The 17,432-nt window shown below is 36.8% G+C and overlaps 1 protein-coding gene across 2 annotated transcripts in view; it reads right to left on the reverse strand.

The window, feature by feature from the left end:
* LRBA (LPS responsive beige-like anchor protein) overlaps window positions 1-17,432 on the reverse strand; it is a 363,130-nt gene that overhangs the window by 280,648 nt on the left and 65,050 nt on the right. Inside the window, exons 23-30 of one of the 2 annotated variants that reach the window (XM_021541470.3) lie at window positions 10,874-11,899; window positions 9,948-10,123; window positions 8,643-8,796; window positions 8,056-8,236; window positions 6,730-6,857; window positions 6,311-6,418; window positions 3,719-3,890; window positions 3,145-3,583 (exon numbers count right to left, since the gene is read on the reverse strand). In XM_021541470.3, the coding sequence (XP_021397145.2) occupies window positions 3,145-3,583; window positions 3,719-3,890; window positions 6,311-6,418; window positions 6,730-6,857; window positions 8,056-8,236; window positions 8,643-8,796; window positions 9,948-10,123; window positions 10,874-11,899 (2,384 nt within the window). Of the gene's footprint in view, window positions 1-3,144; window positions 3,584-3,718; window positions 3,891-6,310; window positions 6,441-6,729; window positions 6,858-8,055; window positions 8,237-8,642; window positions 8,797-9,947; window positions 10,124-10,873; window positions 11,900-17,432 lie in introns of those variants that run through there. The other variant, XM_077783018.1, reaches the window with a different exon arrangement.

Genomic DNA, 17,432 nt, shown 5'->3' on the forward strand with positions numbered 1-17,432 from the left:
TTGAATGTTTCCACAAAGAGCAGCAGAAGCCAGGAGAGACCAAGGTTTGATTTTAAAGCATACAGTAAAAATGGCAAGTGCTAGGTTATGGATTTTATTAGACTAACTGAAGAGAAATGTAATCTTTTTATCCCAAGCTTTGGTTATTTTTTATTTCCATTTTATTTGAAATTGCTTATATTAGTCCCCTCCTCTCTTCCTACACAATTACTAATAAATAAGAAAACTGCTGGTTTAGGACGCACTGAAATCGGAACATTAATTCATATCCCTGTGGATCTTGGGAAAAAGCCAATGCAAGTCTTGAACTTTATCATGATAAACCCCTGGCACCCACTAATCATAAGATTGTATCTTCCCATAAGATAAGGAGCGGATTTTTGGCATGGGAATGAACACATACACCTAGCTGTTTCCAAAGGCTTGCAACCTGGCAGCCTTTCAGTAAGGTTTCACTCACATAGCTGTTACTGTATACTCTCCAGCTATGGCTGGGAAGTTGATAATCCTTAAGATATGAGGAGAGTTTTGATTTCTGACACAGCATTCCTGAGATAAATGCAGGATCAGAGAGATGCTTTGAAATTCCCAGAGATACCCCACTGGTAAACTGCTACATGGGAACAACTTTTAACAAAGTGCCTTTAAAAAAAAAAAAAACTACAAAAAAACCTCACAGAATTTTTGTTTGCTGTCAAACAATATATTAAATGTAAACCAGACACAGAAGAGAGCATCCCAAAGTCTGTTTTCTCAAAAAATAAATTTCACAATGTAACTTAGAATTTTTACCTACCACAGACATGAGATCTATCATTTCCAACTCCATCCCAGTTTTTTATAAAAAGTGTGAGTTTTTTTATCCCTGATGCAATTCCTTCCTGCTTTGGTACCTAGGTATCATTTCACAGCATAAACTTGTATTTTAAGCAGTCTCACTACATAAAGATACAGTCATCTTCAAGTGGCCATGAAACTTGCCTGTCCATTTAACTTTTAATGTTTCACACACAATTATTTTCTCTTTTTAACTTTAGCTAGTCAGTAACATGCTGACAAAATATTCTATACTACTTAATGATCTTTTCCTCATGTATTTAGCATCACCTACTAAACAAAAAAAAATCTTTGTAAAGTAATGTCTACAAGTTATTACCGTGGAGCAGCCCAGACAGCTACATACACCCTACAAAACTCTGCTCTTCTCTTCAGAAGCACAGTGCTGTCCACTGCTTCAAACCATGCATCCTCTTAATTCCCCTGTATATTCTCCTTCATTCAGACCACCTTGTTTTGAGTAGCAAGGCATCAAGGTTAAGTGAAAGAATGTTAAGAGTTGTTACAAATGGCTGGCACTTTGGAGGTGGAAACAGAAGCATCCATTGGGCAGTAGGAAAGTAAAAGGGCAGAACAGCAAGTAATTAAACTTTTCAGTAACTCACTTTATAAAACACACCACAACTTAAGGGTCTTTTTTGGTTATTTTTTGAGTGACTTTGTAACTATACAGGAATACAGAACTGCAAGTGACAGAAGGGCTGCTATCAATGCCCAGTATTTCATTAGTGTACATGTTATCAAATTAAATTGTACAGCTTTCTCTGATAAGGTTTTGTAGGTGTAATCTACCTGTGCCAGCCATCAGGGCTGCAAGTGCCCAATTACTTCCTGTCTAGTTAACCTCCTGTACACCAATTCAAATCAGCACAAGCACCACAAACCTCTCGTGTCCACAATAGCTAAAAAATAATTTATAAATGCAGTAGTCATTTCTGTACCAGGTCTCCAGACAAATGTTATCTGTGTGGCTGAAACCATGCAGCAATTAATACCAGGAATTTTACAAGAAAAAAACACTATCACAGACTAAAATATTTTGTTATTTGACATCAACTACCCGCTAGTAGCACAGAGCAGTGAGAGGCCTCGAAGGAGAAGTGCCAAAAGAACTTGGGCAGCAGCAGGGAGGGAGGTGTGGCAAGTTCTAACTCAGTGTCCCCCTTCTGCCTCCATCCTCCTGCTCCCAGAAAAAGTCCTCCTGTTCAGCATCACAAGGAGAACACATTATTTACTTTGAGACAAGAGCAGTGGCCAAAATGCTGGCACACCCCCCATCTGTGTCTCATCTGGCCAGACACCACTGTCTCTTCCCCCAGCAATGATAGGGCAGCCAGTGTGAGTGGAGCAGACAGGCAGTGACAGCTGCACCCACACCACTGGCACCACCACACTCCTCTTGTGGGGCAGCTGGCATCGTGAACAAGGCAGCCACAGACTGCAAAGAGCCAGAGCAAGTTTAGGAATCAACAGAGGATCAGATACTGGTATGGTAACAAGGGATCCCCTTGCACCAGAGTGACTGGAGGACTTCTGGAAATAACCAAGGTTTTCCTAGAGGCAGGAATGCAAGTGTTACAGGATTCTTTCTCTTCTTTTTTTTGTTTTCTTTGCAGTTGTTGGGATTCCTGAAGAGGTAAAAGGCACTAAGTCTAGTAAAAGAAGCTTGGTTTACTATGCTTGGGAAAAGATAAGGAGCTAATGAGACTGAGACAAAAGGGACACCAAAATTACTATCAAGAAAGAGTGACTTCATTCTAAAAGGAAAAAGCAGGAATTTTCCTTTTTGAATCCACTACAGCATTTGTGTATTAAGAAATGCAGAAATTTATTACAATGAAACAAAAAGCTGTTACAACAAAGCAAATCTAGCAGCTTAGGGATAATATCTGCCCAACAAATAACAAAAAGAATGAAAGTAGGTCTTTGGCACCAGAAGGTAGAAGACACATCTATTTTCCTAAGTGAATATGGGAATATTCTCTAGGCAGAAGGACACCAAGATGATTATTCCATTGTTTTTGAGCCATTTGTAACTATTAGAAAGCTGGTATTCTTTTGCAGGCCCACAATTACAGAGACTATATATAACATTGTGATGAATACACCTGCTTATCTACGTATCATTATTTTAAGGTATTTAATGTCTGGTGGTTTTTTTGAGTTCTTTAAAGCCAACTAAATATGCACAGCAGTCCTCATCTGACAGTGCTACATTTAGTAGTTCTGACAAAGCGTGGGTTTTCCTGTTCTTTACTAATATCTTTAGTAAAATCACATTTTTAAGTATTTCAGATGTTACATTACCTGTCAAAGGAATGGAACTGCACAGGTTGCTCAGCAGCTCCGTCACCAAGAACTCCAAGAAAGGTTGGTGGCAGAAGAGCAGCATCCACTGCTGTCCCATCAGCTGGTGTGCTAACCAGGCTTCTCAAGATGTCCTTCACATTGACATTTTTTGCAGCTGGCACAGAAGGCACAGATTTACTCTCTTCAGCTCCTGTCTCACTTCCGCCCTCCTGAGATTTATTGACTTCTAATGAAAGTGTGCACAGGACTTCACTGACTGCATCTGGGCCTGCACTAACACTCACAGGTCCTGCTTCAGCAGCACCACCTGAACTGTTTGTTTGTGCTAGAGTTGCTTCCTCCCCAAGACCAGAATCCCTTCTTTGCATAGATGCTGTATTTGCTGAATCTTCAGTAGAGACTGAAGCACCAAGAGCAGCAGACGGCTTTTCCACAACTGTTCATACCAAAAGAACAGAAAACACATTTTAAGGTTATTATTAATGGAGAAGCATTCACAACATTGGTCCTAAAGATTTCTAAAGCATTTTAAGCAAAGTTATTTAATTTAGCAAAATAATTAACAGTTCACCTGCAGCAGGAGTCTCATTATTTTCATTTTCTGATTCCTTGAGTGACTGGCTTTGGTTTGGTGGTTGTCTTTCATTCTGGGGTTCCAGTATATCTCTGTATTTCGAAACCATGAGTACAGAAATAAAATATACAACAGCCAAAGCCAAAAACTGAGCCTGTTTACTATCCTCCTGTAAAAAGTAGACACACACAGATTTTTCCATTACAATTTCAGCAGCATGTTTATTTTTTCCTGAAGTATGCCCAGCACTACCATAAACGTACCAAGAGGAAGCTGATATGTCAGCAATGGAAGAACACTATGCTCTAGTCACAGTTTGTCTCACCTGTAAAGCTAAGGAATATAGCACTTGTATTCAAGTGGCACTAATCCTTTTCATTTATTTGACAACTTTGGCTAAGGTTGTGTGTCTTGATTTCAAGTTTCAAATTAGTGTAAGGTATAGGGTCCCCTTTACTCACAGGTGTTTCTTCTGCTATATTTCCTCAAAAATGCCAAGATATTAACAGCATTTGTATGGTAAGCATACTCTACATAACTGGAACAAATTAATGAAGGAAAAGGAGTAAATTCCAGAACAAGTGTTAAGGTTTTATTTCATTATCAGACAGTCTAGATGGATGTAATCTACTATGTATAATTTAAATAAGAATTGACTAATATGCATTTGCATCACAGCTGTAACTTTATGAAGAGACTTTAGGAAAACCTTGAAAACAAATCTTAATATGAACTATGCCAGGTTCCTCCCCAGAGTACTCAGTCGCTCCTAATGAAACAGAGGGAAAACTGTTAAGATTTAGCCTAAGTCTGTCCCTTTTGGCTACCAAAGAAAAAAAAAATCTTCATACACTTTTGGGTCACAGGAGAATAGAGTATTTGGATACTCACTGACTAATTAGTAAAAAATTATTGGAGTTTTTTTACCCCTCATTCACATCAGGGCTCAGATAACATTCAATTTTGTCCTCTGAGTAGTTCAAGACACTAAGTTACATTATAAAGCTCATTCTATGTGATTATAGTGTCCATCAAAGTTCCTTATCCTTTGAAGGGCTCTTCACTAAGTTATTTTGGGAGATATGAGATATGAGTTTATGAGAAACTTTCTATTAAGAACAGGTAACATAGGTGGATCCTATCTGTTGCACTGAAAAAACAACCTATCTTCCCCTTGGCTAGACTGAAAATTTTAACTTTCATAGAATAACCACAGTGTGAGATTGAGGAAAACCATCTACATTGGTAAGGATTATAAAGAATTTTCTTGCATATGAATATTATGACCGTTTCTAACTGTACTTAATAAAGTGGTGATCCACTGAATTAGAACCAACCCTTCCTTATTTTTTCAGCTATGTTTGGAGAACTGCTTGAAATAAAGCTCATGTAACCCTGTAAGTACTGCTGCTGGTGGGTAAGTGGATTCCATCAGAGTTCCTGTTGTAGAACTCACAGATTCAAATTATGCCACTCCTGATTCTAAGTGCTGAATACAGTGTAAGAAACTGCATGCAGTTAAAATATTTATATATCTTATTTATATATTTATTTATATATTTAGATGCGAATGTGGACATCTCAGACAAAAATTATTCCCAATCAGATTTTTCTAAACTCAACACCTTAGCCAAAAAACAGAGCTACTGCACCATTTTATATTTATTGGGAAACAGAGAGGCTGATGGATTAGATATGCAAAAAAGCAGAGCTTGTGGGTGTGTGCTGTTTTGGTTGTTTTAAAGAAAAAGTTCACAAAATGTGCTTGAAAGAATCTTTAGGATTACTTTAATTGCCATCAATATGAAAGAGTCACTTCCTGTTGCTCTCTTGCACACTGATACTGATTTAAGGGTTGAAAGAAGCTTGCTTCTATCAATAATTACTGTAAAGGTAAAACTCAAAATCATTCATTTTTCTGGACAGAAAGAAAAAGTTACTGTATAAATAATTACACTTACTAAACAGTCCAATTATTGTAAACTAAGTTGTGGTGTCCAGGCTTGCGGCCACCAATTACTCACAGCCATTATAGCTGCTGTATTTGCTTACAGAGGTGTTTTTTTTTTAAGCAATCAACCTCAATTTCCTCAATATCAGCTATAAAGTTGCTGACACAGGGCAAAGATATTTTTAGTCAAATCAAGACTAAAAACATATGCTTACAGCACAGGCACACAAATTGGTTCCTCTGAGGGGAAGTAAAGGAATTAGAAATTACCTCTAATTTCTAATTAGCTAGAAGAATGTGACTTCTTTAAAATGTACAAACAAGTTTATGATAAATAAATAGCTTGTCTATGTACATATTTGTACTAAACACAATATAATTAATATACAACAGGCAGAATACCACATAATTAATTCTTAGGAACACAAAGAGCCAGATCAGGAGACAGCTGGGTTTCACCTGTCCCTCTTTCCAATCCCAAGCACTACAACAGCTGCAGAGTATTGCGAGTTCCTAATTTCTGTGAGCAGTATTCCCTTTTTGCATATCCAATTTAGCCAAACTCTGTAACACAGAGGAAGCAGTCAGCAGATATAAGCAGAAATGCAGCTACAAAGAAAAGAACGTTATTTACTTACTATATCTCTGAACACTACTGCTCGGAGGCGATTAATATCCATATCCTGCAGAAGTCTGTCATGGTCCCGTATTGGAGAAATGCCACCAGTCACAATGTCCACTGGACTCTATTAAAAAAAACCCAATTGTTTAAGATCCTGTGTTTAAAAGCATTCTGCCAAAAATCATTAAGTGTGCATAATCATCTACTGTGTGTCGTACTGTCATAACTACAGCAGAAAGATCAGATATGTATTTCATCTTTAAAGGAGAAAAAATCTGGCCATTTCTTGTGACAGATTTAATTTCCAGTGTTTGTACCATCCCGCTTGAGATCTGTTAAAATATCAGTGGTGCAGGTACAAATTTAAAAACTTATCCCTCTGTACAGACTAATCATTATTTACTTCTATGTTTCTGAACATGGTCTTAAACTTGCCTTCGCTGCAGACTTTCCTGATCCTATAAAGCCTTGTACTGCTTTTTGGTTCTTCCCAGTTTCTCCAATAGGCTTCATCTGCGCATGCTGCTGACACTCCAAGCAATTTCTTACTGCTACTGCACATACTTGAGGGGAAAAGAAACATTAAGAGTTATTCTGAGAAGCAGTGTTGTTCTGTATTCCCTTACAGAAATGTATAACATAATTCTGTTTACCACTTAAAACTAAAAAGTTGACACACATCAGCAAAATACTTTGCTTCCGTAAGTTTTAGACAGTTGTAAACCAATGTTCAAAATTCTTTAATAATTAATAACTAATAATGAATGCTAAACCATTAGAACGTATGTGCTATATCTAATGCATACTTTAAAGTGAGTAATTTTTAAAGTGAGTAATTTTACCATGCATACAACCAGGGTAGGTAGGATGAAGACAGCTAAGTTTCACAAATTTGCAAGGGAGAAGACAAGTGATACACCAGTGAAACAAATGGGAACATTTGCTTTAGAATACTCTGTTACTCTTGGACTAAATGTTCTGAAGTTACACAACTGGTTTGGGTTTTTTTTAGCTGCACATTTTTGCCCTGTTTCATCTTCTATTATTTATTTTCAAAGGAAAAAAGAACTACCCCACCTCTATACTTGTTTGCATCCCATAAATCTTGTTCTACCTGCACAAAGTTTTAATTGCCTAGAAAGGGAGAGGAAGGCTAGTTACTGTTGAGGCTCTGAGCTGCTCTGGCACTCATGCAAATCAAACTTTTCATTACAAAAAGTCTTACAGCATGCAACTAAGCACAAATTCTCTCCTCCTGTATTAACTACCTGGACCCTGCTATGATTTCCTATGTCCTCATTTTCAGAATATTTGTTATTTTTTCAGGTAGCTGACCACTTTTTTTCAATCCAATTCCAAGCAAGCATACTGTAATAATTTGATACAATTATTGCCCAATTTGAACCCTTCAGAAATTTACACTTCTAGTTTTCATACCTTCAAGTGTTAAATTTCTTATCTAAGTAGTGCAAACTGCTATATTCTCAGTCTTAATTATATGGGGAATTTTGGCAAAAGAAATATCCTCATGGATAAAATGAAAACAGGCTAGCAAACTTAATTTATATTATTTAAACTTTTAGAGAGGAATATGTATCTATGTATTGTAGAATATAGTAAAACTGTAGAAGATCTTAATGTTTGATTACATTTAATTTTGATTTAAGAAAACAATGAACAGGAACAAAAATAAAGCTAACAGCTGCTAACTGCTTAGTAACTGCAAGCTCCTATGCTCATTAAGTATCCTTATTTGCTTACCCAGACGAAGACATTGTCGCAGAATTCCTCCAGATGACATATTTTTCTCAGACTCAATTTCAGTGAAACCAAGAGAGCTTGCAAAAATTAGTACATCCACAAGGTTGATTAATCTCTGGAGAAATGTTAAAGATGCTTCTACTGAAAGTCCTTGAGTTGGCTCAATATTCTCCAATTCATGCTACACAGAGAAAAATTGAAAGCAACATTTACTTCTTCCCAAAGATAATATTCCTGCACGCTAAATGAAGAAAAGTGTGTGTTGGAAGTCCACTATCAGTCACATTCAAAAGTAATAATTACTCATATTCCAGAAATTAGTATTGGAATTTAATCCCATTCCAGACCACTGTGGGGCAACAAAGGCAGGAAATTTTTTTATGTCTTCAGGCAAAGAAGTCAAGCACTTAATTTATTGTAGGGAAAAGTGTGGAGGGAGCAAAGGGAGAAAAGAGATGCCTGTGGAAACACCCCATATGCATTTCCATTTCCCAAAAGAACAGATATAATAAGTAAGTAGTACACTCCATAAAGAAAGGCATCCTCCCACAAGTGAGGAATTTTTAAATAAAAATGGGATTTCTTACAGTAGCAGATGTGGCAGCAGAAAGCAATGGCAAGATACCACCACAAGCCATGATCATGTTGTCCATCACTTGAGAGATGAGGTGGATTGTGTTGTGCACAAACACCACATTGTCACTGCTATTCACAAAGTCCATCACAGTTTTTGTAGAATGGCTGTCCAAAAATAAAAAAAAAAAATACATTCAAAATAGAGCTTTATTTTTGGGGTATTTTAAAATATTTATGTTTTCGCAAAACTAAAACCAGACAATTAGCAGTGGGGAAGCAAAGTTGACCCTTGTCAACTGATGGATCTCAATCTAAACCTAAAATCACATTTCTGTTCATAAACTGCTCAAGATCACAGGTTGCTAAAAATAGCAAGATGATTGCTAATCCTCATTTGTATAATGATACGTTATAGGCTGGTCTATGACTGCTTGCTAGCAAAAGTCACTGCATCAGGAAACAGAATAAACTCTCCTGAAATAGTGAACTAGATTTGAACTTAAATCTTTGGAAAACTAAAGCAAACTCTAAGGATTTCTCAGAGAAAATGCACAAAAACTTAGACAAAAACTTCCCAAAACAGAGGCTAAAACAGAAACATATTTCAGCTATATCTATAGATAGGTTAACTTAAACATATCCTAAAAATAATAGTCAGACAAAAACTCACTTCAGTTTGTTTGAATCACTTACCTACACTATTTCTTCATCCTGACACTCTTTTTTACCAGAACACCTATACAGTTCAATTTAAATTCAACATTCACAACTACAAGTTAACATTGGACCCTCTTAATTCAGTTATTAAACTTTAAAATTAAATTGCAGAATTACTGCTGTTTTCAAAGATCTTCATGATTACGCTCCAGATCCCTGCTAGAAGCTAATCTTACAATTAACATCTCTGGGTGCACAGAATCCTATCAAAGAAGCAGTGTGTGTAAATGCAGAAGCAAGACATACTATTTTGCATATATTATCTTTCTTATTCACATTTAGATAAGAAGACACAGGCCCTTAAATACATTAGGAAAATTAAAATCTTAGTTGAATAAAAATCAACAGCAAGACTGCCACTGACTTATATGTAGCCAGGATTTCAGTCCATATCTGTGTACAGGCCCTGAACCAATATACAGGTATGTCTGTAAGGAGTTTTAAAAAAAAAAAAAAATCTGAGAATCATTTGGTGTAGGTCAAAAAATAAGTCAGCTATTGAATATTGAGTAAAACACCAGATGTCCATGAGTCTAAGTCAATGAACCCCTTATAATTGAACCCAGTCTGGATCATTCCACATAAAGCAGAGGATGTACCTTCTCCACATCTGAATATCTGTTTCTATGGAGAAGAGCAGGTCTGTGAGCAGGCGCTGGTGCATCAGTGACCACTTGAACTCGGGAATACGGAACACAGCTGACCTCGTGTCCCTCCTCTGCCCATCTGATGGAGCAGCCAGCTCCTGTCCTAAGGAAACCTGCTGCCTTGAGGGCTGAATGCATTGTTTGCAGACAAAAAAGAAAACAAAACACAAAACCCACATTCTGGTTATTAGTTCTCATGGCACACACTGAAATGCATTTAACAGACTTGAGATTTTGGATATCCAACAAGTCCAGACTGCGTACATGATTCCAAATAAAGCTAAAACTATTACACAAATGCTATTTCATGGATATACCAAAACTACGAACTAGGCTACAGCTGCACTACCACACCTGCCAGTCTAGGTATTCACAAGCAGCCACCCAACCTTACCAGGGGGGGAGAATATGTTGCTGTAGACAGTGGTTTTCCTCCTTTAAGGAAGAATGGTGCAGATTGAAGAGCATCCATTAGGAAGTATCTCTGCAGAAGGGAAGTACTCAGAGACATGACTATTTAACCATTAAAAGCTGGATTAGAAACTAAAGACTAGAGGCTGGAGCACTGCAGCCCAGTCTTAATTTATACTTGTACAAAAAAAGTAGGATGACATGATGCAGTGACAAACCTATGTCCTAGCCAAATACTTAGTTTATATCAGCATCATATGTGGATGTACAAAAATCATGGAGAATTCTCTGTACACAAATGATACGAATAGTGGCTATTTTAAGTCAGGGTTAAAAGTATTTTATAGATAATACAAAAAATCACACATATTATAATCCCCAGAATGTTTAGGTATGTTTTCTCAAGAAATTCATTATAAAAAAACTTCCTTTGATTTTTAAGCTAGATGTGGACAGGTAGAATTTACCTCAGGCATGGATCTGGGTGGCAAAGGTGCTTCTAGACATGTGTTAGCTTTCAACTCCAGTCTTTCTGTATCTGATGCAACACTGGAAACATCAAGCTTGGCAATTCTTTTGTCAGAGGCTCCCGCAGGCTCTGCTATATGTGCATTTATGTTTTCCACAGTTGTTTTGGTTTTACTGGTAACTACACTTCCTTCCTTCAGCTTCTTTTTTCCTGCTGAATCTGGCTGAGTTACTACTTCTGGAACTGCAGAACTCACTGTCTCTGGCAAAGTCAGTTCTTGTCCCTTCTCATCCACACCTTCAGTACCCTCAGATTTTAAAAGCCCAGTTTCAGGTTGCTTCTCTGTTGTTTCTTCCTGCTTTGTCACTTCGCTTGCATTAGAGCCACATTCCTTATTCCTTACTGCAAGCTCTTCTGAAGATAAAGGCAAACTACTTTCATCTTTCAAATCAACAAAGCCATCTTCATCTTCCACCTCTACTGCTGATTTTTGCAGTTCTTCTGGACTTGTAGGAGTTCCTCCTTCCACAGGAGTTTGCACAGCTAAAGAAGCAGCAGTGACAGCAACTGTTTCTTCCACAAGCTCATCAGCTTTACTAGAATCTTCAATTGCTTCAGCTATTCCAGTACTGATTTCTGAGACACTGAGCTTTACTGTTTCTGGTTCTGCAGAAAATTCCACACAAGGCACTGCTTTTAAATCCTCTGTAGTACCCATATCCTCCCCCTCTAATTCCTCCTTACGATTAGACACTGAATGAGTTTGTTTGCCGCCATCTGATGAGTTTTCTTTCTCATTTTTTTCTGTTTTGCACTCTGTATCACCATCAGTAATGCATGAAGGAACATCAGCATTTTCTTTTAACTCCAAAGACTGTTGTTCTCCCTTGGTTTCAGCTTCTTTGCTAATCCCAGAGATTGTTCTAATTGGAGTTGAAGAACTTATGCCACTCCCTTCACCTCCTTTCTCTTGGAACTCTTTGTACATTTGGGAAAGACTCTCTTTATGCATTTCGAAAGTTACCTAAAAGAACAGAGTTCAAAGGATATTAAAAACGATGACTGTTTTCTTGGAAAAAAAAAAATAAAACCAAAATCAATGCTCAAATCACAAATTTATATTGGATCTGTCCTTTTCATTAAAAAATCTGTACATTAGATATCACTTTAACTGACAGCAAGTTTTTCTTACATGTGCCTGGTTTTCCTAGCTAAAAGGAAGAAAAGTAAACCAACTGTCAAAAAAAACCCCAACTAGCCTGATCTAAAGGACATCCTAAGCATAAGAGCCACAGAATTACTATAATTGAAAACCTCACATTTTTTTGGTGAAGGGCAAGTCTGTGACATGTAGCAGATCTTTCACATCTTTTTAGCACCTTTAGTATGCTCAAAAATCCACAAAGATGCATAAGCTTTGGAAAATTTACACTAAAAAGTACAATGTCACAAAGTCAGAGCAGAGAGAAGCACCTAACAAAGCCAGAATCCTGTGGATCCCCAAATGATACCTAAAATTCCCGAAAGGACATTTCCTTTGGTGAGTGCTATTCACCCCATCTCAGTATTAGGAAAGCTACACAAACTGATTAAAGTGAAAAGACTTCTCTACTCCTTAGCTGAAAATATTATTGTTGTTTCTAGGCATTTAAAAAAATTTCAGACAGAAAAATTCTTTATATACACACTAATAAAACTAATTGGCCCAAATAAATAGCTGTGTTTTAAAAATAAAATATCACTGGCCTAACTTAAGTTTTTATTATCCTGTTATTCAATTTAGTTTATCCATACCTTCTAATTTAGGATTTAGATTAATGTTCCATAACACAGGTGTTTATTTATCTGTAAGCTCAGTTCTCAAAATTTTTCCAACATAAACCCCACCTGAGGGTTGGTTTTTTTAAATAATTTTCTGTATAATAAACAGTTTCCATAGGCAAAGCAGAGCAGTGCATTCCACTAAATATACAAACACACATTTCCTTATTCTCTTACATACTTGGCTCATTCATTTGGATCTCATATAAAAATTCCGTTTATATGGTATTCAAAGTGATGCTTAGTCAGGAGGAATATTTTCCCTTAAGATGACACAGAGGAGTCAAAAAATAACTTTTCAGATTAAAAATACACTAGAAATTACAGATAAAAAATCAGAGGTAAAGACAGAACAAAGACAAATTATTTTTGGCAGGCTGTGATATCAATATTTAGCATTTTAACATACTATTTTCTCCATCAATCAAGTATATTCAAGCACTGCAGGAGCAATGCACTATTTTAACATGACCTGAAGCATATTATTCATTCAAGTTGATGTAATTGAAAATCTAGTGTTGGATGTCTCATTCTAATTGGTTGTGGGGTTTTTTTTGTTTGTTTTTTTTTTAAAGAGTCTTCACATGCTAGTTTTCATTCAGTTATGTACATAAAAAGTGTGAATCACTACAACTGATTAAAAGTTCCTTCAATCACAATGGATCCATAAATTATTTGATTCTAGGGTTTTACTAAAAAGAGGGGGGCATTATGACTTTGGAAATACTTTCTGGATTGTACCACAATCAGAATGTCGAAAGCAACACAAAATAGATTACGCTAATAAGCTGTCCCTTGCACTTCTCACTTATTTTCCAAAATATGATTAGGCAAAGCTGCTGCTTCAGATCTAATCACTACTTTTCTGAAGAAGGAATCTTAACAACTTGAACTTCTCTCCTGCTAACCTTCCCTCTTCTCTCTCTCTGTTTCGCTTCCTCCATTTCCAAAACTACTAAAAAGCTTTGTTCCAGCAAGGACTAAAAACACATTTAATTTAACAAAATTAAACTGGCATTGTTTGATTTCAGCAAAACTTAGATGTACTTTTCAGAAAGCACATTGCCCCACAATATTTAACAGTGTGAACATCTGTATTTTTATGCATTATTCCAGTGTAAATCTCATTAAACTCATTTGTAGGAGTAAAAGCTACCAAGTCTATAGCTTCTCACTTTCCATTAACACAGTCTGTAGGGCTGCCAATTACTTTTGGAGAAATGGGCAGTGAGATGTACCTCAGTTGGTGCAATCTGAGACCTACTCTTTCACTACGTTGCTTTTTCCTAGTGTGCTACCAAGCCCCATCTCCTTAACAAAAATCTATTGCAGCTTCAGATTTTTCCTTACCAGCCAAATTGATCATCTGGTTCACAGCCTTAAATCAACCTTGCTTGAAAATAAGTCAAAATCTGATCTCCGTAAGTCAGGTCTGCGAGCTTGGTTTTACTCTCCTCCCTCCCCTCAGAATCTTGAACTCCACCATCTTATGGTCACTGCAGCCAAGGCTGCCTCTGACCTCCACATTTCCAACCAGGTATGGTCAACATTTAAAAACACAATGTATGGTACAGGGCTGCAATACCATTTCACAACCAATTTCATCTGAAACCTGGAACAGCCAATGCTTTGGAAGACAACACAGCACAATACTGAAAATGAAACTGTGCACCGTGGGATTTGTAATTGCTACTAAAAAGAAACAGAAACAAAGACCAGCAAGAAAGTCAATATTGACAACTTGCCTTCACAGATGGGAAATGTAAATTTATGAGCAAATAAATCCAAGCAAAATCTGATAAGAATCTACACTCATTTCAGAACAATTCAAACAACTGTAAGGAGAGAAACACCGGTGAAGAAAATTAGGCAGTACAGAACTAAAGGAAAACATCACTCTCCAAAAAAAATCCAAAATCCACTCAACGAGAATAGCAATTTCTACTTTGACCATCAACATGAATTCATGTTACAATGTACTAAATACTGTCTTTTAAATAAAACTCAAATTAAAATACCAAGGCACAGAATTAGAGAGACCACATGAAACAGTATTTTTCTAACATCCATTTTGAGTCCGGGGGTTTCTTATCTAACAAAAGGATACAAAACTCAAAAATCCTGCTTTGTAAAACCCAACTTTCCAGCAAGGCTGTATAAACACTTCTGATCACTATATAAATCTGTTATTTGGTTTGACAGGAAACCAAGAAATTGTGATACTACAACAGAGGCACTAGACAATTCTTCCCCCACAACTTCTATTGCATGATGTGGCATTTATGAAGGACACAAGTACACAAAGCCAAACTACATACAAAACAAAACACCTAAGGTTAACAAAATCAGTACCAACAAAAATGCAAAATGAAGAAGTTATGATTACTAAAAGCAAGAGCACAGAGTATATGAAGGTATTAAAGATTAAACATTAGGATCTGCAAGCACGCAACAATTTACGAGACAACTGCTACCTTGAAGAATCTTAAATATACATATGTAATTTTTTATTTTCCTTAAGGCATTTGCAACTGTAAAGCTGACAATACAAAATTAATTACCAGAAATTGTTCTAAATTAGTGAGCTAAAAGGCCAATCATTAATCTTCACCATCATTTGATGGCTAATCCATAGCAGTCTGCAATGCTTGGAAGGCATCTCTACGCACCACCAGTTGAAGACACTTGTGAGCTAACAACTGCAACATTTGCCTCTGCCATTAATTTTAACTTAATTTGACATCCAACATTTACTAATTGCCAAGGAGAAAAATTAGCATACAGCAATGAGAGAGGGTAAGATGATTGACATTTGCATTACAGGACTTAGAGAAAATATTTTAACTATACATTAAGATTTTTGCCTTTTTTTTTCCATTTTCAGGTGGGCAATTTCATAGAGAAGAGAGAGGAAAAGAATATCTTGCCAGACAGGTCAGACAATTCCTTATAGTCTGCTCAGTGCAAACCAGCTCCTGTGCTGGTTTAAATAAATTCTTCATAATAAATGAATAAACTCTTCATCATTCCAAAAAGTATCACAACTTTTTAAATCTTAACTAGGATTTTACTGACCTTCTTTTTCCACTTCTCTTCTACAAGCACTAACTGTTTCAAAAGTGTAATCCAATCTCCAAACACAAACAAGGAGACACCACTATCAGAGATATCAAAACTAATTTTCTACTCAGCACAGGAAAAGATACAAAGGTATTGTGTGTACCATGCAGTGAGTTACAGTCTGTAACCCACTGACTTAAGGAATCTATAGGCCATTTCTGAGTGGTTCACAGATGAAAGCTAAACAAAGCAAGTTAAAATACACTTTGCAGGATAAGAGGTTTCTAAAGGAGGAGTCTAAATTTCCGCCAGAAACACATTCAGTGATGTACAAGGTGGGAGGAAACCACTGTTCCAAGATGGTTTCATATTCCTGTATCTTGCATTTTCACCTAAGTAGCAAGAGTTCTGCCTTTTTTTTTTTTTACTCATCTTGAGAAAAAAAATAATTTCTCGAATAAGAAAGCAAGTACTAGTCAATATAATTCATAAAAGTCTGCTTTTCTGAGGGAGAATTTTATACATGTTGACAGCATTTTATTTCAAATCAAGGTACAGCTTACTGTTACATCATCACGTAATAAATTCAAATTGCATACCAAACATGTATTAGCTCATCCTCACTAAGGAAATTATTGCTTTTAATAAGTTTAAATAGCAAGACATGAGCACACACAATCATCTCAAGGTATGTATTTTCTCACTATCTCAATCCCTGCCACCATTCCAACAGCTCAAGGGACTGCTAAACCCTATCTCATTCACATTTGATATTTAGCTATTAACAAAAATATTCTGTAACTAAACTCAGCATTTATCACCCCACTGTTGCAATGCCCAGTGACAGGTTTTATGCACTGCTCACCTCTGCCATCCTTTTCCAGTATCTCCATATATTGCTGGTAGCCCTACAGCAAAGACTCCACATCCGTCATTTCAGACAATGGCCAGGAGACCTAATTCAGGCCCCACAATGTGAACAGAGGAGGATTGCTTTACAGTGGGGGAGGATTGCTTCAAACTGCAGCAACAGCAAAGAAAACCACTAACAATTCTTGAGGCTGCAGACACACGACTCATCTTCTCTGATTTTTTTATACCAAGTAATAGAGATGAGAATCCTCTCTCTCCTCAAGTATTCTTTACTTAGGAAGACTATTTCAGAGCTACTTGCCTATTCATACACCAGATCTCTCTGCTGCTAATGTCTCCGTAATTCTTTGTTTTGAGAGCTCTGCCACTTAGTAGTAAATCTCTATTAAATTCTTCTTTTAAGGCTTCTCTGCAGTTTTATAAATTCTCAATTTACCTTGCTCCCTTCTATAGTATCCCCATTTCTTTCAGTTTGGATTAGTAAAATATTAGTATCCTGCAGCTTTATTCATGACATTGCACTCCCTCAAACCAAGTGAATAATGAGATGGAGGACCCCATTTACCATACACACTGCATGTGTAAGAGCCCATCACTGGTACACATGTCTACCTGCTGAACAATGAAAATACTTTCTTCTCCCTCCAGCCATTGATTAGAAAAGCCTTCCCACTCATCTACTACAAAAGAAGCTGTAAAAAGGAAACACCTCATAAAGGTGAGGGACTGCATCATCACAACACATTTTAGGGGTGCACAGCTCTAAAGGAGGCTACACATTTCAGTCTCCAAGCTCCTTCTGC

The sequence above is a fragment of the Lonchura striata genome, chromosome 4 (assembly GCF_046129695.1).
Source record: "Lonchura striata isolate bLonStr1 chromosome 4, bLonStr1.mat, whole genome shotgun sequence".
In the NCBI taxonomy this organism is placed as follows: Eukaryota; Metazoa; Chordata; class Aves; order Passeriformes; family Estrildidae; genus Lonchura; species Lonchura striata.